The sequence below is a fragment of the Ovis aries genome, chromosome 15 (genome assembly GCF_016772045.2).
Source record: "Ovis aries strain OAR_USU_Benz2616 breed Rambouillet chromosome 15, ARS-UI_Ramb_v3.0, whole genome shotgun sequence".
Classification (NCBI taxonomy): domain Eukaryota; kingdom Metazoa; phylum Chordata; class Mammalia; order Artiodactyla; family Bovidae; genus Ovis; species Ovis aries.
Genome location: NC_056068.1, coordinates 73,905,093 through 73,926,997, shown reverse-complemented (window position 1 = coordinate 73,926,997; position 21,905 = coordinate 73,905,093). Strand labels below are relative to the sequence as shown.

At 59.6% G+C, this 21,905-nt stretch overlaps 2 protein-coding genes across 23 annotated transcripts in view; one reads left to right on the top strand and one right to left on the bottom strand.

Annotated features, from left to right (window-relative positions):
• Positions 1-287: 287 nt before the first annotated feature.
• TP53I11 (tumor protein p53 inducible protein 11) lies at positions 288-17,877 on the top strand. Of its 9 annotated transcripts, XM_042233399.2 has the most exons (10): positions 288-428; positions 1,881-1,949; positions 12,053-12,120; positions 12,921-13,080; positions 13,719-13,777; positions 13,958-14,006; positions 14,349-14,445; positions 15,158-15,259; positions 15,523-15,655; positions 15,751-16,223. In XM_042233399.2, the coding sequence occupies exons 4-10, from the start codon at positions 12,952-12,954 to the stop codon at positions 15,788-15,790; spliced, it is 609 nt and encodes a 202-aa protein (XP_042089333.1). In that variant the 5' UTR covers positions 288-428; positions 1,881-1,949; positions 12,053-12,120; positions 12,921-12,951; the 3' UTR covers positions 15,791-16,223. The 9 variants fall into 9 exon arrangements, with proteins under 9 accessions (XP_042089333.1, XP_042089336.1, XP_042089331.1 ...); XM_042233402.2 differs by lacking the exon at positions 1,881-1,949 and having other exon boundaries at positions 15,528-15,655; XM_042233397.2 differs by lacking the exon at positions 1,881-1,949.
• TSPAN18 (tetraspanin 18) overlaps positions 17,803-21,905 on the bottom strand; it is a 204,475-nt gene continuing 200,372 nt past the window's right edge. For all 14 annotated transcript variants that reach the window (XM_060399534.1, XM_042233391.2, XM_060399532.1 and 11 more), the window contains one exon: positions 17,803-21,150. In XM_060399534.1, the coding sequence (XP_060255517.1) occupies positions 21,103-21,150 (48 nt within the window). In that variant the 3' untranslated portion in view covers positions 17,803-21,102. The remainder of the gene's footprint in view (positions 21,151-21,905) is intronic.

Sequence of the window (21,905 nt, the reverse complement as noted above, 5' to 3'; positions counted from 1 at the left end):
CACCAAAGGAGAACTTGCCACGAAAGTCTTCCCTGGGAGGCGCGGGCCCTCGGTTAGGATTCCCGACTGCCTTCCCCCCGGAGCGTGAGCGCGCCCCCCGCAGGCCATCTCCAGGAACGCCTCTGCTGGGGAGCCCGGGGGGCCCAGTCCCCCCAACCCCTCTCTCCCGCCCTCCCCGGCGGCCACCCTCGGGGGCGAGGCAGCCCGGCGCGTGGGAGGGGACGGCGCGCCATTGGCTTGTGCGCGGAACTGAGAGGAGGGACCAGCTCGGGCCGCCAGACTCGGGCAAACCCCGGCCGCACAGGGCGCCGCGCGCAGTCCAGCCGGCCCTGCCCTGCTCTGCCCCGCGCGGGCGGCGCGATGTGAGGCGCCCGAGGGCCCGAGTCCCCCAGCTCCGCGCAGCGCCGGCGCCAGCAGGCGCTACGAACGTAAGTTCTGCTCCCCGTCGCCGCTTCGGAGCCTCGCACTTTCCCTTCCCGCCGCCAGCCGGCCGGGTGCCTGCGCAGCACAGCCCAGCCGGGCTCTCGCGGCCGCAGGGACCGCCGGGGACAGTGAGGACCCAGTGCGCGCGAGCCGGGCGCCCCAGCGCCTCTCGGCGCCGGCAGGTTCTGCCGGGACCCCGGGGATCTCCGGCCCCACCCCCATCCTCGGCTCTCCCGGGCGCCGTCCCGCAGCCCCTTCTGGTCCTCTCGTTGGCGCTCTCCGCTCGCTGCCCTGTCCTCTGACTCGGTTTCCCTTTCTCCTCCGGCTTCCTCCCTCCTCCGTCTCCTCCCCCCTGGACTGTTGATTCCGCCCTCCGCCTGCCCGTCTCGGGCTCGGGCTCTCTGCTTCGGAGCGAGGGAGAAGCCGAGCGGAAAGCAGTTTCTCCCGCTCTGGGGTCTGACTCGGTCCCCGCGCTCGGTTCTCTGTCCCCTCCCCCGCTCCATCCCCGTCCCCATCCTCCTCCTCCCTCCATTGTTCCCAGGTCCGGGGTGCGCGCGGCACAAACTTGCGAGACCCTTTCCTCGCCCCCGCTGGGTCGAGGCTGGAGGTGGCGGAGTTCCCGCTGCCCACAAGTCTGGCCGGATCTTCTGGTTCGGGCGGCCGGGGGCGGGGAGCACCGCGGGCGCCCAACAGCCCAGATCTACCGCCTGGAGCCCCCCGGCTCGCAGGCTCGAGCCTCAGAAAGTGGGTGGGTGTCTGGAGCTGGGAGATAAAGGACCCATGGGAGGGGGGAGGAGCCAGACCGAGAGACCCCAGTCTCCCGGGTTGGGAGCAGCAGAGGCGGCAGCCGCGCCTAAGCCCCAGTTGTTGGGAGGGGGTTAGGGACGCACAGGTGGAAACCGGCGCTCCCCACTCTCCCGAGCCGCGCGCTTAGCGGGACGGGGGCAGAGCGGGGCCATTGTCCTGGCGCTCGGCGGACGGGGGCTGCCAACCCTGGGCCGTGAACTCGCACCCACCCTGGGGGTCCGCAGGGGAGCCGGCAGAACGCCGCGCCCACTCCCCGGCGCCCCCAGCGCGGTGGGGATCTCGCTAGGCGTCCTGTCGCCCCGCCCTCCCCCGCCCGGTCCTGGACTCCCGCCGCCCCCGCGAGGCCCCGGGGGAAGCGGGTTTCTACCCGGGAGCGAAGGGGGCGGGGGCGGGAGCCCGGTAGAGGGTGGAGGCCGAGAGCCCCGAGGCTTCTCCCGAGCTCAGAGCCCAGCGCCGACGCCCAAGGCCGCCTCGCCGCCCCACGGGCCCCGCACTTCCTGCTTGATTTCCTTCGGACAAACTTTTCCTGGTGGGGCTGTCCTGCGGGGAGGGCACCGGGGATGGGGATGCCCGCCCCCACTGAGCAGCCTCTTGGACCTCCAGCCCTGGTGGCCTGTGGGGAGGGGGCTGATAACCTTCTCTTCCTCCAGCCCGCAGATACCAGGGACTCCGTCCTCCGGGCAGGTCCATGGCTCTGAGTTGCCACCTGGAAGGAGATGGTGAGAGGGTTGTTGCAGAGCCAGGAGGGGGCAAAGTCCATTTTTCAGCCTCGTTCCGTTTAGCCCAGGGGGAACGACGATTTTTCTTGTTGGGTTGTTAGTCTAATAAATAAGACCAAGTATTCTCCAGGCCTCTGTTCCCCCATCTGTAAAATGGGCCCTCTGGCTTCCAAGGTCCCCTCCAGGCCCCATTGTCTTGGGAACCTGCGGCTCTGACTCCTTTTCTGCCCGCTTGCTGTCAGCTTAATACATCCTTCTAAATTTGGAGTGGAGGGCTGAGGCCCAAAGCCCTCCACCCATGCTTGGCTGGTTAGCACCTGCTGGATCCTCAGCTCAGGCCTGTTCTCTGCAGCTCTGTCAATCCCACCCCTACCCCAGGGCCTGCAGCCCCACTCTCCACTGCCTCCCCTCCGGCAGGATCTGATGGTACTCTCTCCTCTGTCTACTGGAGGAAGGGCTTCCTGGTGCTTGTTGGTCCTAAGGTTGGCATGGGAGGGACAGTGGAGTTAGCAGTGACCTGTGATATTCACACAGCCCAGAACTGTCCTTTCCTTTCCTTCATTTACTGAACAAAACTGTTAGTGAGGGCTAGGCCAATGTGATTTAATGACCAAACTGCCAGATATAGTTCTGGGCACTAAGAGACAGCTGTGAACAAAATTGAAAGATTCTTGCCCTTCTGGAGCTGACATGGAGTAGGGGAGGGACAAATAACTGATAAAGTAAATAAGCAAATTATATAGTATATTGAGAGGTGAGGCAGGGGGAAGTTGAGTGTTGAGGCCAAGAGTGGGGTCACCATTTCAAATAGGGTGGTCAGGGTGGTCTCCCTGAGGAGGTGACTTTTCAGCTAAGGTTTTGAGGGAGAGTGAGCTTTGCGGAGAGTTTCAGGGACTAAAGATCTGACAGAGAACAGCCTGTGCAAAGGCCCTGAGGCTGGAATATGCCTGCTTTTTTTGAGGAACTGTAAGGAGCCAGCGGCTTCTCTGGTGGCTCAGTGGGAAAGAATCTGCCTGCCATTGTAGGAGACCTAAGAACTGTGGGCTCGATCCCTAAGTCAGAAAGATCCCCAGGAGGAGGAAATGGCAACCCACTCCAGTATTCTCGCCTGGGAATCCCAAGGACAGAGGAGTCTGGCGGGCTACTGTCCATGGGGTTGCAAAGAGTCAGACAGGACAGAGTGACTGACCATGCAGTCAGGAGCCAGTGCAGCTAGGGTAGAGTGAGAGGGTGGGGAAGAGGCAGGAGACGAGGCAGGCTGAGAGGGGATACGCGCTCCCATTTCACAGATGAAGGAAGTGATGCTCAGAAGTGACATGTGAGTAACCCCAGGGCCTCAGGAGAGGCAGCTGCAGGGGGGGCTGCCCAGTGTTCTAACTCCAAGCTCATAATATTTTCCTTTCACCCTGCATTGCAGCCATTTATTCACAATAGTGGTTGCGCCTCTCGCAGGGCCAGGCCTGGCCAAATGCTGGGGACACGGAGGGGAGCCACCCAGGCTCAGTCCTGGCCCTCCCCAGGTGCTCCCTCCCCACCTGTGGTCAGTACACTCAGGCTGGCATCTTCCTCCTGAGCCAGAGTGACCCGAGTTCCCTCTTGCCACTTCCTTCCTATGGCCCCTCTCCTATAAGCACCCCTGACTCCGTAGCCACATGTGGCCGCTCCAGGGAGGCCTGTTCTGAAGCTGATATGGCCAGGGGAGAAACTGAGCAGGGAAGTTGAATTTCCTTGTCTGAAAATAATAGCAACGTGATTTTTGAGCGTTCACCAGAGATCAGCACTGTTTTAGGTGTTTCTGTGCCGCTTCTCATCGGTAGGAGGTGCGTGTCATTATGACAGAGGAGGAAACTGAGGCCGAGATGGTGTCACAGGCCCAAGGCCATGCAACTAGCAAGAGATGGAGCCAGATGTCAGCACAGGTCTTTTGAGTCATGCCAGAGCCCCACATCCTGGGGAAGGTGGTCGGTTCTGGTCTGTGGTTATGGCCCATCCAGGCCCCTGGAGAAGTACCGGGACCTTTCTGCTTCCCTCTCCCAACCCACCCAAAGGGCAAATAGCTTCTTGCTTATGAAAAAGTTGGCTCAAAATAGTGGAGTATTTCTTCAGGGAAACTCCCTTTCTCCTCCCCTCCAAGTTTCTGAGCACCTTCAGGGGCACGGGAGATGGGAGGAGTCGGAGGGGTAAAGGATATGTCCACTACCTTCTCATAAGAACTCGTGGGATCTGGAAGCCAGACCGCCCTGATGACTGGCCCCACAGGGCCTGGAAGCACCAGCTGTCTTTGAGGGCCCTGACGTGGTCACTGGGCCAAGGGGGAGGTTGGCCCATTTCTGGGTTGAAAAGGATGGAAATTCTTCGTGTGTTCTGCCCTTTATGAGGGTAGGGACAGGGATGCCCCTCGCAGTGACTCCTGAGTGGCGCTGGATGGCCATCAAAGGGCTGCCCCCCCCACTGCGGCCCCCGCCTCCCATGTCCCCTCCTTCTTGCCCCTTGCCTGCCCTGCCCTCTCACCCTCTCCACCACAGCAGGGGATGTTTGTTTTTTTTCTGTCCCTAAGGCCTTAGAGATGTTCGTGACGAAAATGTGGGCTTTCCTCTGTCCTGGAAATTCTGTAGCTTCAAAAGAAAGAGAACTAGTAGAAAGGCAGCAAGGATGTGTGTTTCCAGAGCCAATGAGCGAGGTGCTGGTGGGACTTGGGGGCGGGACAACCTGTGCTGGATTCTTTGCTGGAACTGGAGTGTGGCTGGTGACTGACAGGGTCTAGAAACCAAGTCAGGAATATCACAGCCAGGAGGGGCCCTGGAAACCACACTTTCATTTTTGAGATGGAGGAAATCGAGTCCCAAGATCAGGCCCCGGCTTACCCTCTCCCACGGGGCAGAGTCTGTTGTTGACCTCACTTGTCCTGTCTCCCAGCCCAGTGACTCAGGACTCAGCCTTCCAGCTTCTGTCAAAGCCTCTGCTGCCAGCTCCTGTGTTCCTGGAGGTTCTTGGAAATGGGTCGTGGAATCCCTTTCTTGACTACCGAGCCTTGTCATGGGGGCAGGTTTATGTCCCTGTGGGATTTAGATTGTGTTTTTTCCTCTCCTTGGCCGGTTCTACTCTGTCGTCGTTGCCCTTGACGCATCCTTAGCCCGGTGGTGAAGCTGGTACCCGAGAGGTGGATGAGGCGGCCCTGCCCTCCCCTGACTCACCGGCTACTTGTGAGACGAGGCAGGCTGGCCTTTAGAATAACTGTGCTCTGCTCTCGAGGGACATGCTGCAAGGAAGTCCTGCCGCGGGGTACCCTCACCTCAGCTTCTGCCCTTAGCCTGTGTGCACTGAGAAAACCCCCTACCCCGGCGCAAACCTGCACCCCAGAGGCCACCGTGATCGTGGCCGTGATGCACAGGGTGACCCTGCTGGCAGCCCAGTAAGTCAGGCGTTGCCACCGTGTTAACAGTCAAGGGACAGAGGCTCCAGGAGGTCAATCTGCCCAAAGGCACAGGACTCGTGGGGCAGAGCCCAGAGACTTGGACCCTTGAGACTGGAGACTCACTCAGCCTGAGGGCCTAACCAAGCGGAGGGTTCAGGGCTGGGGGTCTTTAGACCCCCCTCTTGCCCAAGGGGCTGATGGGGTGCCCTAGATGCTTCTTGATGGACAGCAAGAAGGATGATGCTGACTCTGGACCTCCTGGCCCCCGAGGTGCCCTTGCTGGGGCTCTCCCCGCCTCCTTTCCCTCTGCCCAGAGCTGGGAGACTCCGGCTCTCACTTCCCCCGCTCCTCCGCTGCAGGTTCCAGTCCCCATTTCCAGCTATTTTGTACCAACGTGATAACAGAACAATGGGTCTCCCTGCAGCCCTCCCCAGGTCCTGCCAGAGTCACAGGCCTTCATCCAAGGGAGGCTGGACCCCAGGGCGGGGTTCAGATGCTGGCAACCCGCCAGGGACTTTCAAGGGGAGATGTGATGGGGAAGAAAGCTTAGAGCTCGGTTCTTGTTGGATGTCATGTTCACCACACCACACCCCCAGCCCACACACGGGCACGGGCACACACACACACACATGAGCTCGTGTCTGAATATCCATTAGGCACCGTTAACTTGGTTGGAATTTCAGCTTTGTCACTTAGCCAGAGACACACATGTGCGTAAGTCAGTTGGGCCTTAGTTTCTTTATATGTAATACAGCCATTCTCATCGGGCTCTGGGGGTGAGCGCGGAGTTCCTGGTCTAGAAGTCCTTGTCCACTGCTTCCTTTCCTGGGGTGGATGATCGGGGGGCGTTTCTCCTTACAGGTGCGCTGGCCCTCCTGCAGAGGGTCATGTTTGCCAAGGAAGCAGCTCTTGGCTCTGATGCTCAGCAGCAGTGACTCCCCACTGAATCACCAGAGGCTTGGCAGCTGGTGGGTGTTTTGGGCCCCCTCCCCTGCCAGTTAGGTTCCTAAGCCAGCCCTCTTGGGGGCACAGTCTCCACGAAGGGGACTGCTCTGCAGTCCATCTGTTTCTATGGAAACCAGGCTTCCCAGGAAGGCTCTGGGGGGGGGGTTGGAAGAGAGGTCCTGCAAGACTGGCACGGGAGTGATGCCCCAGCCCCACGGATCTGCTGTGGGGGCAGGGCCTGGACAGCTGCCCCGTTAGTGTTGTTCATTGCTGTCCTTTGTGGAGCACCAGGGGCCAGGCCCCTCCACTGCCTTTTCTCAGTCTGTCTAATCAAAACCCGGTGAGCTAAGAATTCGTCCTGTGGTTTCACAAATGAGGAGGCTCGGAGAGGTTAGGCAACTTTCCTGACATCACAGAACAATTGAGAGAAAGGGTTGGGGGTTTGAACACACGTTTGCCCAATCATTAAGTATACACCCACCCTCCCATCCCCACCCCCGATCCTTGTAACACCCCCCCCCCCACCGCCCCACAACACTCCCCGCCCCAGTGAGCCCTTCTCTCTTGGTGCAGTCTCTGGGGCATTGCTCAGCCTCTGTCCCATCACAGCCCCTTCCGTCTTTCAGGCTCTGGGAGCTCTTTCGGATAAGGAAGGTGGAAGGGCCTACAGGGGGTCTGATCTTGGCCAGCAGGGGGCCTCAAAACCCTTCCCCCCAACTTTTGTCACAAATTTTTGTTGAGCTCCTCCCACACCCCTGAGCTGTCCAGGCCCCGTGAGCAAAAAACCGTTAGTAAGCTCTGCCCTGTGGCATTCCCCTCCAGATGGCTGCAGCTTTCTGAGGTCCAGGGAGTGGGGTCTCATCCCACGCTCTCATCCAATCTCCACCCATTTCCTGGGCACCCCAGATGCCAGGGAAAACCCTTGCCACTCTCGGGGAGTCTTCAGCACCCCTGACCTGCTTGCCCAAGGCTGCCTGGCCGGAGGAGGTGCCAGATTGAAACCCAGCTCTGCCTGACCACAGAGTCCCTTCCCTGCCCTTTCTGTGTCACCAGCTCAGGCATGGCCCGGGGCAGCGCCTGCCTGCCCTGGGCCTCAGCTCTCTGCCTTGTCCTGCCAGTGTTTGGATCAGAGCCTCCCCTCGGGCCCTGCCAGCTCAGAGGTGATCCTGAGTCTTCTGGGTGGGGTGAGGGAGGCCTGCTTGCCTTGGCCCCACTGTCTGGTCTTCGTCTGTGCCGTTGAGTATCTCTGTGTCCGGGGGCCCGTGGTTCTCAGGTGGGGAGATTACCAGCTCTACCTTCAGATCGCTGGGTCCTGGGGAGGCCAACTGGCCCTGAAACGCTGAAGGATGGGCCGGAAGTGGCCTGTGGCCACCACTGAGGGTTCAGAGCGGCGAGGGCACTGTGCCCTAAGCAGGTGCCCTGGAGGAGGGGTGCTGCAAAGCCCTGGAGGAGCCGGGGACCTCGGGGTGGGAGGAGCAGAGGGCAGTGGTTCAGAAAGGGGAACAACTGTTGAGGCCCGTGATTTGCTGGTTTATTGGGAATTGAGCTCAGAGAAGCTGGCTGGGGGCAGCATGCAAAAGGTCATGAACGCTGGGTCTGGGGGCTGCAAGCTGAATTTCCCCTTCTCCTCTCCTGGCTGGTGGAGAGGCAGCCCTCCTCCTGCCCCTCTCTCACTTGCCTTGGGCAGCCTGGCACCCCCCGGCGGAGCCCTAGGGGCCCTTCAGGAGGCAGCAGGGCCTGGGAACGGAAGCTTGACAGCTGTGACAGGCAGGCTTTTTCCACTTGCACGGCTGGGTGAGGAAAGAGGAGGTGGAGGAGCTCAGCCTGGCTTGGCCCTGGGCAGGGAGGAAGGGCACTTTGCTGTTGGCACCTGCCCGTACACACTCCCTCCCTCCCCCGCACTTCGGCAGAGTGCCCCTTCTCATTAGCACAGGGGCAGAAACTGGGAGAGCTGCAGCGCCTTACAGAAGCAGGATTCGAACCCAGGTCTGGCTGTCCCAAAGCCAGTATCCAGCTGGGGTGCAGCGAGGGAGCGGGGGACACTCCCTCCAACCTCTTAGGTTAAAGTCTCCTAAAAAAGACACCTGGAGAGGCCTTGAAAGGGAGGACAGTTCCCGAGCAGATGGGGGTGTGTGGGGTCGTCTCTGGACTGGATGCTTAAGGATTGGTGAGAGCTGCCCACCTGCCCTCCCTGGGGGGATAGGGCCTGGTCCTGGGGTCAAAGAGCCCCAGGACTCAGTGCTCAGAGCAGTTAGCTCCATAGGGCCGGCTGGCTGCTGGGGACCCTGCTCCCTGGAGATAAAGTTCAGGATCTCACTTTCCCTGGGAGGCTGCAGGGCCCGTTGTCGGTGGTGAGCTCACTGCCGGGGCTGGGCCCTGGGCTCCAGGGGTGGCGACAGTGGGTTCCCCCTGCCCAGTTGCCTGACAGCAGTGTCTGTGGATAAGGCTTATCCCACCTCAGCGATGCTGAACTTCTGATAGTGCCCAGGACGCTGTGACCACCCCCCCACCCCGCCGTCCGTACCAGCCCTGGGCCTGTGGTGCCAAAGGAAGCACTGTGCTGTGTTGATGGGGAGGGCACAGGGGATCAGAGGAAGGCAGCCAACCCTGCCAGCAGGGGTCGCTGACCTGGCCTGGAGCGGCAGCCTTAGGCGATGGGATTGAGCTCTTGGGGCTTTGTCCAGCGGGTGGAGATGTTAGGAAATGCTAGTTCGGCCATTCTCCTGATCCTCCCTGGTCTCCATCTGAGCCCCTGCCGCATAGGGGGGCATGGGGAGGAGGGGGTGTCTGTGTATCAGTGCCCATCTCAGCCGAGCGCTTGGCGTGGGCCCGGCACTGCCCTACGCTCTTCCCCATGCGTGTTTTCTCACAGCATTCCGGTGAGGGAAGACCTTTGGCTTTCACAGCTGCAGATGGGGCCACTGAGGCCCAGAAAGGTTAAGTGACTTGCCCACAGGCACACAGCTAAGAAGTGGTAGACCTGGGCTTTGAACTCCGGAGAGTACGGCTTTGGCAGCTAAGCTCTTCCGGCTTTAGCAGTTAGCTGGCCCTTTACAAATTACTTTCTGGCCATTATTTTGCCTCCTTTGACTAGCCCTAGGGAAGATGTAAGGATTCTTGTTTCCATTTCACAGATGAGAACACTGGGGCTCAGAGAAGCAACTTGCTCTGATTGGTGGCTGACAGATCAGCTTCCCCACCCCCACCCAGGCTGTAAGCTACTTAAGGGCAGAGGCCGGGTGCCACCACCCCGTGCCCGGCTCACAGCTAAACCTCACTAAACGCACTTCTTTCATGTAAACATGCAGGTGGTCTGCTGTGTGCTGGGACCAAGCTTCCCTTTTTGCCCCTGGATCTCTAGGAGCTGAGAATTACAGCTCCATTTCACAGATGGGGAAAACCGAGGCTCAGAGCTACGTGACTTGTCCACACAGCTAGTAACAGGCACAGCAGGACTGAGTCAGGCAGCCTGGCCGGTCTGGGTGAGAAGGGTTAAAATGCCAGGGAGACCTATATGAAGGGCCAAAGTCAAGTTTGAGAACAGCTGATGCTGGGGAGAACGTGAAGGAACAGGAATACGCATGCATTGTGGGGAAACGTAAACGGTTCGCTGCTTTGGAACGCAGTCTGGCACTTTCTCCTAGAGTTGACTGTAGATTTACTGTATGTTGTCATTCAATATAATCCCACGCCCAAGCATTTACCTTAGAGAAATGAAAACTCATGGTCACCCCCGAACCTGCACACGAATGTTTATGGCAGTTCTGTTTCACTCTGGAACAACTCAGGTGTCCGTCAGTGAGTGAGTGACGGGGGAAACGAACTGGTACATTGGCATCTGGGAATACCACTCTCCTTCCAAGGGGAAGGGACCGTCCATACGCACAGCGTGGATGGGTCTCAAAGGCACGATGCTGGATGAGGGAAGGAAGCGGGTCTCCGAGGTTATATACTGTATGATTCCATTTAGGTAACACGTGTGCACAAACAGAACTATGGCGACAGATGCCAGATAACAGATGGGTGGTTGCCAGGGGTTAGGGCGAGGGGAGGGTCCTGATGTGGACGGGGTGGTTACCTGTCCTCGCGCTACGATTCTTAGCACTACAGACCACAGAGAAGGTCCATTTTGCTGTATGCAAATAAACAAAAGACCAAAGGGGGGGCTGGAAGCGGAAGGGTGGCTGCCAGGTGCTTCCTTGGTGGAGGGCCGGCTGGGGGCCAGGCCTGGGCTGTTCCTCGCAGTGGCTCACTGACTCCTGTGGGCAGCCTCCAGCGGTCCATCTGGCATCAGGAGGGATGCAAGTCTAATTATACCTTCTACCTGGATCTCCAAGAAGGTGGTGGGAAGTGACTGGGCTGTGACAGTGCCTGGGCCGCCTCCCCCCGCCGTCCCGCCCCGAGGAGCCCAGTTACACCCTGGCTCCCCAGGCTGGGGTTGGCGGCCACCTCCCCTCTGACTGGCACTGGGCATTGGGCTGCCTTCCAGGTCACCGCCAGTTGCCACCATCCATTCCCCGAGCACGTGTATACACGGGAGGGCAGAGCATAGCTACCCTCTTCTTACAGATGAGGCGCTAGGCTGCTGGGCTTAGGAGGGCTGCTGGGTCTGGACATCACTCACAAAAGACTTCTAGTCAAAAGCAGACACATTACTTTGTCAACAAAGGCCCATCTAGTCAAGGCTATGGTTTTTCCAGGGGTCATGTATGGATGTGAGAGTTGGACTGTGAAGAAAGCTGAGCACCAAAGAATTGATGCTTTTGAACTGTGGTGTTGGAGAAGACTCTTGGGAGTCCCTTGGACTGCGGGGAGATACAACCAGTCCATTCTAAAGGAAATCAGTCCTGGGTGTTCATTGGAAGGGCTGATGCTGAAGCTGAAACTCCAATACTTTGGCCACCTAATGAGGAGAGCTGACTCATTGGAAAAGACCCTCATGCTGGGAGGGATTGAGGGCAGGAGGAGAAGGGGATGACAGAGGATGAGATGGCTGGATGGCATCACCGACTCAATGAACATGGATTTGGGTGGACTCCAGGAGTTGGTGATGGACAGGGAGGTCTGGTGGGCTGCGGTTCATGGAGTCGCAAGAGTCGGAAACGACTGAGCAACTGAACTGAAACTGGATGACCATTATCTCCAGACTCGGGGCTGGTGTGCGCCGTGCCCAGTTCATCCGGTCTAAAGCCACAGTATCTGAATATCCCGCCGTTTGAGTCTTTGTTCTGAGGTTTGTTTTCTGGGTGCTTTATTTTGTTTTGAGACACCGGGAGGCTGGAGGACTGGAGGTGACCTGGGGATATGTCTGTGTCCTCCCACTGGAAGCCCTGGCTGCGGCTTGGAGGCTGAGACGTTTGCTGGGGCCGCACGACAGGAAGACCTGCATCTGAGGCCTGGTCAAGGGCGACTGGCAAGCCCACCTCGGGTCCCTGGCGGAGACACAGGCAACTTCTGAGCCTTGTCGGTTTTCGGGGGGTGGTTCTCCTGCCCTGCTGGAGTTACTGTGGGTGGGAATGAGGTGCAGGAATGTGGGAGGCACCTGGCATGGGTGGGGCACCTACTCGGGTGGGGGCTGCTTCCATTTTTTTAACCTGGTCTCTGTTGAACTTCATTGAACTTGGCTTCCTCATCTGTAGAATGGGTACAAGTGGTACCCATCTAGCAGGATGGCTGTGGTCACAGGAGGCCAACTTCTGAACACCTTGACCTCATTGTGGCTTACACTGTTGTCTCCACATAGATTTCGTGCTGACTGAAGGTGAGGACGGCCACTCAACCCATCTCAGTGTCTCCATCGCCCGGCACACAGTAGGTGCTCAAGGTCCGGCCGGAGGTAGAGCTGGGGGAGGCTGGAAACTGGGGGCCTTTGCAGCTTATGGGTGGTGGGTGGGGACAGCAGGGAGAGGCAAGGCCGGACTGCTGCCCCTGAGCCCAGCCAGCCCTCCTGGCTGGCCCTCCTCTGGCTTGGCTGGGTCCTGGGGTCCCCCCTCCCCTTCTTTCCAGTGCTGGCAGGCTGAGTGGAGGTTGTCTGGGAGTGTGGGTGGGTTGGTGGCAGGGCTTGCTGGGCAGTAGGAATTGTATGGGCAAAAATTCAGTGGGGGCCTGGATCCCAGCACTCAGGACCCCTACCCAGGCTTGGGCAGACCCTTCCCTTTATTGGCAAGGCTGACCCAGGCCCCAGTTAACTCCCTGCATCCAAGAATCTTTGGATCTGGTCTCCATCTAGGCCTGAATGCCTAGTCCTAGGCCTGGACTTCCCCTAGGACTGTCTGTAAGTCTCCCTCCAGCCTGGTCACTGGGGGTAGGCCACATCCATTTAGGCCAGACGGGCTGATAGAGCTGGAAGGCCTTAAGACCATCTGCTCTAACCCATTTTACAGATGAGGAAGTTGAGGCCAGGACAGGGCAGTGAGTTGCCCGTTTCATCCCACAGCTGGGTGATTAGGGAGCCCAGAACTAAGCCCAGGCCCTCAGAGTCCTCCTCTGGTGACCACCTGCTGCCCCAGGCTGACGGGGAGGCCTCCCCCAGGCCCCAGGCTGGGTCTGGCCGCCTTCTGAGATCTGGATGCTGGTCAAGGTCGGTGGCTGAGACTGGTGTCTCCCTGCAGCTCCGCTGCAGAGGCCGGGCTCCAGGACAAGATGGCAGCCAAGCAGCCCCCGCCTCTCATGAAGAAGCACAGCCAGACGGACCTCGTGAGCCGCCTGAAGACCCGCAAGATCCTCGGCGTGGGTGGGGAGGACGACGATGGGGAGGTCCACCGCTCCAAGGTGGGCCGGGGTCGGAGGAGGGGCCTTGAACCAACCACACGTGGGGGTCTGCCTCTGAGCACCAATTGGAGGAGGCGGGTCTGGCCCACTGTTTGGGGAGAAGAGTAGCTGAGACCCATATAGCTGCAGGGGGCCCCCAGATTCAGCTCATACTTTCTGGAAATGTAATGGATATGTCAGAGGAATAGCAGCAATAATGAAAACGGATGGTTGGAATTAGGTGAGTGCTGATTATTTGCTTGTTATGGCACCAGCTGCTCTGTAAGCATTATTTAATCTTCCTGTTAGCCCTCGGAGGTGTAGGTTCAGTTATTAACCCATTTTATGGATGAGGAAAACTGAGGCTCAGAGAGATTAAAGACTTGCCCAGGACCACACCAATAAGTGGTAGAGCCAGGCTTCGAGTCCACAGCGGGCAGATGCCTGAACTCACATTTCTCAGCCCCCATATTTTCAGCTTCCGCTGGGCCCTGGTATCGAGAGGAGGTAGAGAGTGGCCTCAGTGTGGACCCTCCCAGCCTAGGTGACTCTGGCTAAGCAGAGGCACCCAGGTGGGTTCCTGGGCATCTGGCAGGCTCTGGGAGGTAGGGAGTGAACTGGGCAGATAGTGCTGCCTTCTGACCCCTCTCTGTCCACAGATCAGCCAGGTCTTAGGCAATGAGATCAAGTTTGCTGTTCGAGAGCCTTTGGGGCTCAGGTGAGCATTGACTTGTGAGTGTTGGTTGGGGGCAAGGCTGTGGGGAGGGGCCCTGTGTAGTCTTGTCCTTGGTTCCCTCCTCCAGACCGGTATCTTGCCTGGAGAGGGGAGGGTCTGGGCTGGGGCCTGGGGGTGGCAGTGAGGGCTCTGCCTCTGACCTTCCTCTCCGCGTCTCCCCAGAGTCTGGCAGTTTGTCTCTGCTGTGCTCTTCTCCGGCATTGCCATCATGGTGAGTGGGACCCGGTGCCCTCCCCTGCCCCGGGACCCCCTGCTGCCGCTCCCCACAGGGCCACTGGGCCATCATGCTGGCGCCTTTGCTGTCCAGGCCCTCTGGCCGCCTCCCTGACGTGTGCGGATGCTCATCCCCCTGTGCCCTGCCCTAGAGCATCCGAGGTCCCCTGGTCCATGGTCCCGACTCTGTCCTTGGAACCTGAGATCTCTGCTGCCATGGACGGGGTGGGGGCAGTCAGGGTCCTGGCCCTGGGCTGCCGCTGGGGAAAGAAGGGAGATGACCAAGGGGAAGGTTCCACAGGGAGCCCCTCACCCCGAGCCTCCCGCCCGCTGTCCGCAGGCCCTTGCCTTTCCCGACCAGCTCTACGATGCGGTCTTCGACGGAGCGCAGGTGACCAGCAAGACCCCCATCCGCCTCTATGGCGGTGCCCTCCTCAGTGAGTATTGCTGGGCGGACGCTGGGAAGGTGATGAGCAACTGGGGCGGGGCGTGGAGGGCGAGGGAAACCTGGGGGGCCTTTCTTTTCTTTGTGCTGGCGCTGGCTTCCCCTTCAGCTGCCGGGTCTGTCTCTGCTGGGTGTGTGCTGCCATCGTGCGGCCACGGGTGGAACATCGCCCGTGGTTCGGGGCTGTTCTTAACCATCATCTGAGACAAAGCACTTCCTGAGCGCTTGCTGGGTGCAGTGCTCCACCAGGGCACTGGGATCGAGAGATGAAGGCAGCCCAGGCTCCGCCCTCCAGGGTCTCACAGCCTGGAAGAGGAGGCGAAATCAGCACAGCGTCTGTAAAACCCTCGCCACTTCTAGCAGTGCCTGTTAGGAAACTGAACGACGTTTAAAACCCAGCGCCTGTGGTGTCCCTCCGCGTCGCCAAAACTTTCTATGACTCCCTATTACCTGCAGGCTAAAGTCCCAGTCTGATGTTCAGGGTTATCTGTGGGGTGTAATCCAGCCTCCCTTCCAAAATCTCCCTGCCTGTGAGCGGGGGCAGGGGATGCCTGGGGTCCTGGCTCCCTGCCTGTGAGCGGGGGCAGGGGATGCCTGGGGTCCTGGCTACTTTGCCGAAGGGAAAAGGAGCAGACCTCTTGCCCCCATCTCAAGGGGCGGGGATCAGGCCGCCCCGCGCCCAGTCCCCTCGTCCTTCCCCCCAGGCATCTCCCTGATCATGTGGAATGCTCTCTACACGGCTGAGAAGGTCATCATCCGATGGACTCTGCTCACTGAAGCCTGCTACTTCTCTGTCCAGTTCTTGGGTGAGTCCTGAGCTGGACAGCTGCGGGGTGTGGGGGGGGTGATGGCGGGTTGCTGATGGGGTGCCGGTAGCTTGGTCCCTGACCTCCCAGCTCTTGCCACTTGATTTCTGGGAAGTGATGAAAACCTGTGTGAGGGGGAGGGACTCATGTGGCCGCGTTTACCTGTGTGCCCGCACACCTGTGCCCGCACGGCTGACGTGTGCCTGTACCCTCCTGAATGCACGTCCGTGCACCCACCACCCTCTGCTCCCTTGTGTCCCCAGCACAGGGGGGGACAACACACGCCCAGCTGTGCCCATGTGCTCGCCCCCGTCCCTGCCACGTGGGGGACTCACAGCAGACGTACCTGCGGGGTTGGGTGGCTGGCCGGACGCCCCAGCTCAGGACGAGGATGAGGTCAGCCAGGCAGCTGCCCCGGGGCCCCTGGCATCCCGTGCTGGGGGGTGAGGAACAGCGCTCCTGACCCCTGTGCCCTCCCGCCTCTCTCCCAGTGGTCACTGCCACGCTAGCCGAGACGGGGCTCGTGTCTGAGGGGATCCTGCTGCTGCTGGCCAGCCGCCTCCTTTTCGTCGCCATCAGCGTTTACTACTATTACCAAGTCGGCCGAAAACCCAAGAAGGTGTAGCCACCCGCCGGGCCAGGGGCCCCTCTGGGGCAGGGAGGCCCTGGGACCGCCCTCGGGTCCCCTTTGGTTCTGGAAGGCAGTAAGCATCCTGCCCTGGGCAGGCAGGGCGGGTGCCTTCCCCTTCCTCCCTGGATGCTGTGATCTCTCGGGCCCTCAGGGCTGGGGAGGGAATGGGGTCCCTCTACCCCGTCCTGCCCCCCGCACGGTGACGCCTCCTTCTTATGGGTCTCCCGGCCTCTGGATCCCCCTGGACAGAAGCTCACGGGAAAGCTTGAGTCACGGGCCTCTGGCCGGGCCAGGCCCCTTCTTCCCCTATCATGAGACCCTTCAAGAAAGACAGGCTGTGGACCGCCTCCCTGTCCGTCCCCCGCACCCCCTGGCCAACGATGCCCAAGCAGCCAGACTTGACTCCCGCCCCTGCTTGGAAAACCCGAGACCTCGACCCTGGGCCCCTTTCCTTCCATGCAGGCCCTCTCCACACACAGGGGCCCCTGTGTCCCCTAAACACCCAGCACAGCTGTGGGCTGGCAGGGAGCCCTGTGGGGGGCTGCCTTTGATCCAGCACCTCCCTTTCTGCCCCCTGGGGGTAGCGGGGCCCTGTTCTCAGCCCCGGCCTCACTCTTGGCTTCTCTGCCTTGGCCCCAGCTCGTGGAGGCCCCTTCCCTGCCCCGGGCCCAGGCCAGCCCCGACAGACGGGCACCCAGGTAACCCCAGATGCAGGCCACCTGTCAGCGATGGGGCTTGGGGATCAGGCAGAGAGAAAAGCATTTCCTCCTCGCTTGGGCATGTCCTCTGGGGTCTGCGGCACGCCTGACTCAGCCCCCTCGTCCACCTTCCCCCCTTCCCCAGCGTGCTGCCCTTTGGCCTTCTGTCCTGGGTTTGCCACCGAGGGCCGGCTGTGTGTGTGACTGGGTAACCTTCAAAGCTCAGCAAGGCAAAAAGAAACAGTTCAGCAGGCCGCCTCCAATCACACCCATCTCCCCCAGTGCCCCAGAGGGGCTGAGCCCCCTGCAGGCCCAGCACCATTGTGCCCACCGCCCACCACGTGTCCCTCACCTGACGCCTTCCATCGCTCCATCACACGGGGATTGGTGGCCCCGTGTCCTGGGGACGCATGTGCAGGGAAGCAGGCTGGGCCCCAGACTTGCCTCCTGTCTCAGCACTGTGTTGAAGGGGCAGAGCGGTTGGTCCTGAGGTGTAGCCCAGCTCCGCTGCTGCCACACAGGGGGCCCCCCACCCCTGACCCTGGGCCTCACTGCCCTCCCCCACGCCCACAGCTGTCCCAGTGGCCACAAACCCAGCCGCATGGCCTTTGCCCAGTGGTGCCATCGCTGTTAACTGAGGCCCGCCCGGCAGGTCAGGAGTCCAAGGCTGCTGACTGCGGCTGAAGGCAGGGGAAGCGGGACCCTGAGGATGGGCCGTTCCCGCTTGGCCTCCGTCTCTTGGGCTGAGGTTCTAGTCTCTCTATAGAATCCTGTCCACCCGCCCCCACCCCTCCACCGAGTCCCAGGCAGACCCAGAGCCAGTGCAGCCTTTGGGAGGAGGTGGTGGTGGCTGGCGGGCCATGCCCCCCGGCCTCGCTGTGTCGAAGCTGACCCATGCTTTTTGAGGCCCGGCTAATGCGCCAGCAAGTGATGGACGGTTTGTCCTAAGAGCCAGCTGCTGAGCAGGGGAGGGAGGCTGGCATGGAAGGGGGAAGTGTGGGTGCCGGAGCAGGGCCAGGCCGGGCCAGCCAAGCTGGGGTGGGTGGCACGGCCTTGGCTCCAGAGAGGGTGGACGAGGACCCGCAGGGACGGCGCTGTCCGTCCTAAAAGTTCGGAAAGATCAACCAAGATGGCCCTACTCGGTTCACTCCCGCCAAGCTCCTGCCCCGGCCCTGGCCTCCTCCATCCCCACCTCCAATCAAGACCACCGTTCCTCACGGTCACTATTTATTCTTCGTTCCTTTTCCTTTTTGTAAGAAACAGTCACAAAAACCAGTGCAAAACCATCAGTGTGGGCGTCCTGTTTTATATTACAAAAACTCCTCTTGATAGATAATATAAAAAAGGGAGGCTCAGGGGGGATAAACATGATAAATTAGCTCTGCTACCTACGGCAGGGAACATGGACAGTTTCCAAAATAGACTTATAGGACCCACCAGGGGAGGGACGAGGGTCTTCTAGGGAGGTGGGGGGCTGGGCCCTCAGCTGGCTTGGAGGATCCTGCCTGGGCTTCTTAGGCGTGGAGAGGAGAGGAGGGGCATGGGATGCTGGGCAGGGTCCCAGCACCCGGCCCCTGAGCAGGAAGGTGGCCTCAGTACTGGGCAAGGTATGTGACCAACTGCACAGTCTCCCTGGTTCCTGGTCTATTTTCAGGCTCCGGAAGTCTCAACAAAGAAACTCCATGCCCCGCCCCGCCCCGCCCGGCCCCACGCTAAGTTGCTTCAGTCATGTCCTGATTTTATGACCCTACAGACTGTAGCCATCCAGGCTCCTCTGTCCATGGGATTCTCCAGACAAGAATGCTGGAGTGGGTTGCCATGCCCTCCTCCAGGGAATCTTCTCCACCCAGGGATCAAGCCCGCATCTCTTCCCCTGGATTGGCTGGCAGCTGCTTTACCATTAGTGCCACCTAGGGAGCCCCACCCCCACCCCAGCAGCCCCCAAATTGCCATTTGTACCCATTGAGGGCTGTTGGGGCTGGGCTTTGCCTTCTCAGGCCTGTTCAGAATGGTCACAGACAGCCTTGCAAATAGCTGCCGGCCTGCGTTAATGCTGCAGAGCAGAGGCCTGTTTCCCCTTTTCAGCCCTGGAATGTAGTTGGTGGGGGCAGATCCGGGCTCCTTGACCCTTTATGGAAAGCGCTTGGTGATGAGAGACTCTCATATCCACCCTCAAACCCATCTTCTCCCCCAGGTGTTCCTCCATGACCAGCCTTTTATCTCAGGGACCTGGGGGTGGGGGGTGGTGCCTGATGCCTGGTTCTTCTTACCTTGAAGGCCCCAAATTCTCCTGGGCAGTGGGGACTGGATGGGGCCATTATGCCTAGGGCACCCCTAAACTGAAGCCACATAGTTGCCCAAATTGACTAACCCCAGCCTTTTTTTTTTTTTTTTGGTCCACCTCATACCAGCCCTTTGCCTCTGCCAGGAAGTTGGAGCCAAGTGGGTCTAGAGACCTGGCTGGGGTGCCGGCTGCATGGCCTCCGGGGTCCTGGGGATGCCGGATCTTTAGGGAGTTTATAACATCATTTATGGAGGTGCCAGGGCAGCCAGGTACAGGAGCACTATGGGAAGATTCAGACCAGAGAGGACGGCGGGGAGGGTGCAAGGCGGGAAGGTGGCAATAAGAGGAGGGTCAAACCAAGTCTTTACAGCAGGCACCGAGCTCTGGTGGTATCAGGTGGCAGAGCAGGGGGGCATGAACTGTAGGCCACTGCTCCGTCTCCTGGAGGCTGGAAGGCTGGAGGGGAGGCTGGAAGCTAGCATAGGGCCTGTGAGACAGAAAGGGTCCTTCCCAGACCCCAAGGAGGGACAATGATAGGAGGAGAGCAAGGCAACATACTGCCCCTTCCACGCCCATGCCTGTGGCAGACATCACCAATCCAGCCCGAGTTGCTTGGCAGACATCACTAATGAAGATCACGCTGTCCTTGCCCACTGAGCCCAGACCAGAGCTCAGATCCACTGCACAGCTGCCACTCCTGACTGGTCAGAGTTGAGACATCTTGCAATGCAGTTGTCAACACTGCTCTAGAATTTGAGACCTGCATATATAAGGGGCTGATCTGTGGGTGCTGTGTAGGTGTGGGTGAGTCTGTGAGGAAACCTCTGCCTGCCAGATCCTTGAGGAAACACTCGGAAGTGGTGAAAGGACCGGAAAACTGCGTCAGAGCAAAACTGACGAGGTGGCCTGGGGTTCTTCAGCCTGAGGGTGAAGGGGCTCGGGGGGGACCACGTGTGGCCTTCACACTTTGGGACAGAAGGAGAGAGCGAGTGGCATGACGTGGACAAAACCACAGAAAAACAGAAACCTCTTGCGTGTATTGAGCTGATGCTAAAGTCAGAGCAGTCCAAAGAGAAGCCTGTCTTGGGAGGTAGTGAGCTCCCTGTCCTTGGAGGTCTGCAAGAAGAAGATGGAGAAGTCTTGGCAGGGGTCTTGTGGAAGGCATCCAAGTGGCAATTCTGAGTGAGGAGAGGCGAGCCAGATGATCCTGGGGGTTCCTTTCAGCCCTCGGAGCCAGGAAGTTAGTGGAGCCCAAGGAGGGCCTTGTGGGGAAAGGTGGGCAGTGTGGAAAAGGGGCTGTGGTGCGTGTGTGCATGGTGTGTGCGTGTTCCTGGGACTTCAAGAAGAGTGTGGGGAGGTGGGGGTGTGGAGAGCAGGGAGGGTAGAGTCCAGAATGTTCTTAGCTGTGGAGCTGGGAGGAGGCAACTCCTGAGCAGCGTGCCCTTTCTCTTCTGGGGAAACCAGGATGCGGAGGCCAGGGAGCTGGGAGAGCAGATCTGCTGGGACCAGCAGACCCTTGGGAGGGGCGACAGGCAGCCTCGGGGAGACGGGGCTTTTGTTTGGAACGGCCATGCGTGTGCTGTGTGACTGTGGATGAGAAACTGCCCCTCTCTGGACTTTCCAGATTATTTGGTCCGACAGATGGGGAAGTGTGGACCCGACCAGCCGGGACATTCTTCAGTCCAGTGTCTGGATCCTAATGTTGGCCCCAGCCTGAGGCAGGACAACTCCATCTTCGGGGGACCAGGGATTCCGAGGAGGTTTCAAGTCCTCGAGGACGTGGTGACCAGGTCTCCTGGGGGCCCCTGGGCTCCGCCAGCCTTCCTCCACCATCTCCTTTTGCTTCCTTCTTGCCGACATCCTCACTGTTCTTGGCACCCAGTTCTGAAGCCCAGGTCCCAGGCTGCTGGATCTGGTTGGGCCGAGGAGGGGGCCTGGCCCTGCTGTCGCTTTGGTCTCCAGTGCAGACTGCCTCCTGGGTGTGCACGGGTCCACGCAGAGAACCTGCGGCGCCCACTCTGAGTTCAGACGGGCTGTATCAGTCCATAGTTTTGTCTTCTTTTTGTTTTGTTAAAAAAATAGCTATTTTCCTCTGCCCCTTTTCCTGGCCACTCATGATGGCCTCACCTCCTCCCCCGGGGCCAAGAGGGCAGGGGTGCGGGGGAGGGGGTGGCGTTGGGTGCTGGGCAGTGGTGGGCGGGGTGTGTCTTCAAGCTTCAGGTCACACCATCTACTGGATGCCCCGGAAGAGGCACATGGCAAAGATCATGGCAAATAGCTGCAAAGAAAGTAGGATTTGGCTTGTCAGTCTGGGTTCATAACCCTCCAGGGGGCTATCCCACCCCGAGGATACGGGGCTGCCTGCCCTGGCACAGGAAGGGGGCTCACTCGTCACTCTTGGGATGCTCTGCTGCAGGAACTCCTGACCCTGCCCTGGGCGGGGGGAGCGGGGAGGGGGTAAGCCCCTCTTGCCAGCCACTGTCCCCTCATGTGGTGTGGTCATGAAAAGAAGGGGGTTTTGGCCATAGGTTCAAATCCAGCTCCCTTATTTGCCATCAGCAAACATGGGCCAAACACTTCCCTTCTCTGGGCCTGAGTATATATCAAGAGCTTACCATGTGCTGGGCACAGTTCTAAATGCTTTCTCAGAAGTATTTTCACAGATCAGGAAGTGAGACCCAAGAGGCCAAGGAACCCACCTAAGATCACACAGCGACAATAAGGAATCCAGGGTTGGAGTCCAGGCATTCTGAGCCCAGAGGCCAGTCTCAGAGCCCCTGCACTCCCCTTCTTCTAGCTCACAGGAGGGGGGTGAGGTGGGAAGTCGAAGATGATTAACAACTTAATGAGGCCTGTTATATAGTAGATGTTAAATTAAAACTTTCTAGGAATGTTATTGACAGGCAAGAAAGATGTAGCCCTTCCCCAAACTAGGAGCACAGCCCTCTGAACACCAATCTAAGGACCTTGGGAGGGTGGGATATGCAGAGACCCTGACGCAGGGATGCCTGTTTATTCATGCTGGCTTGTACC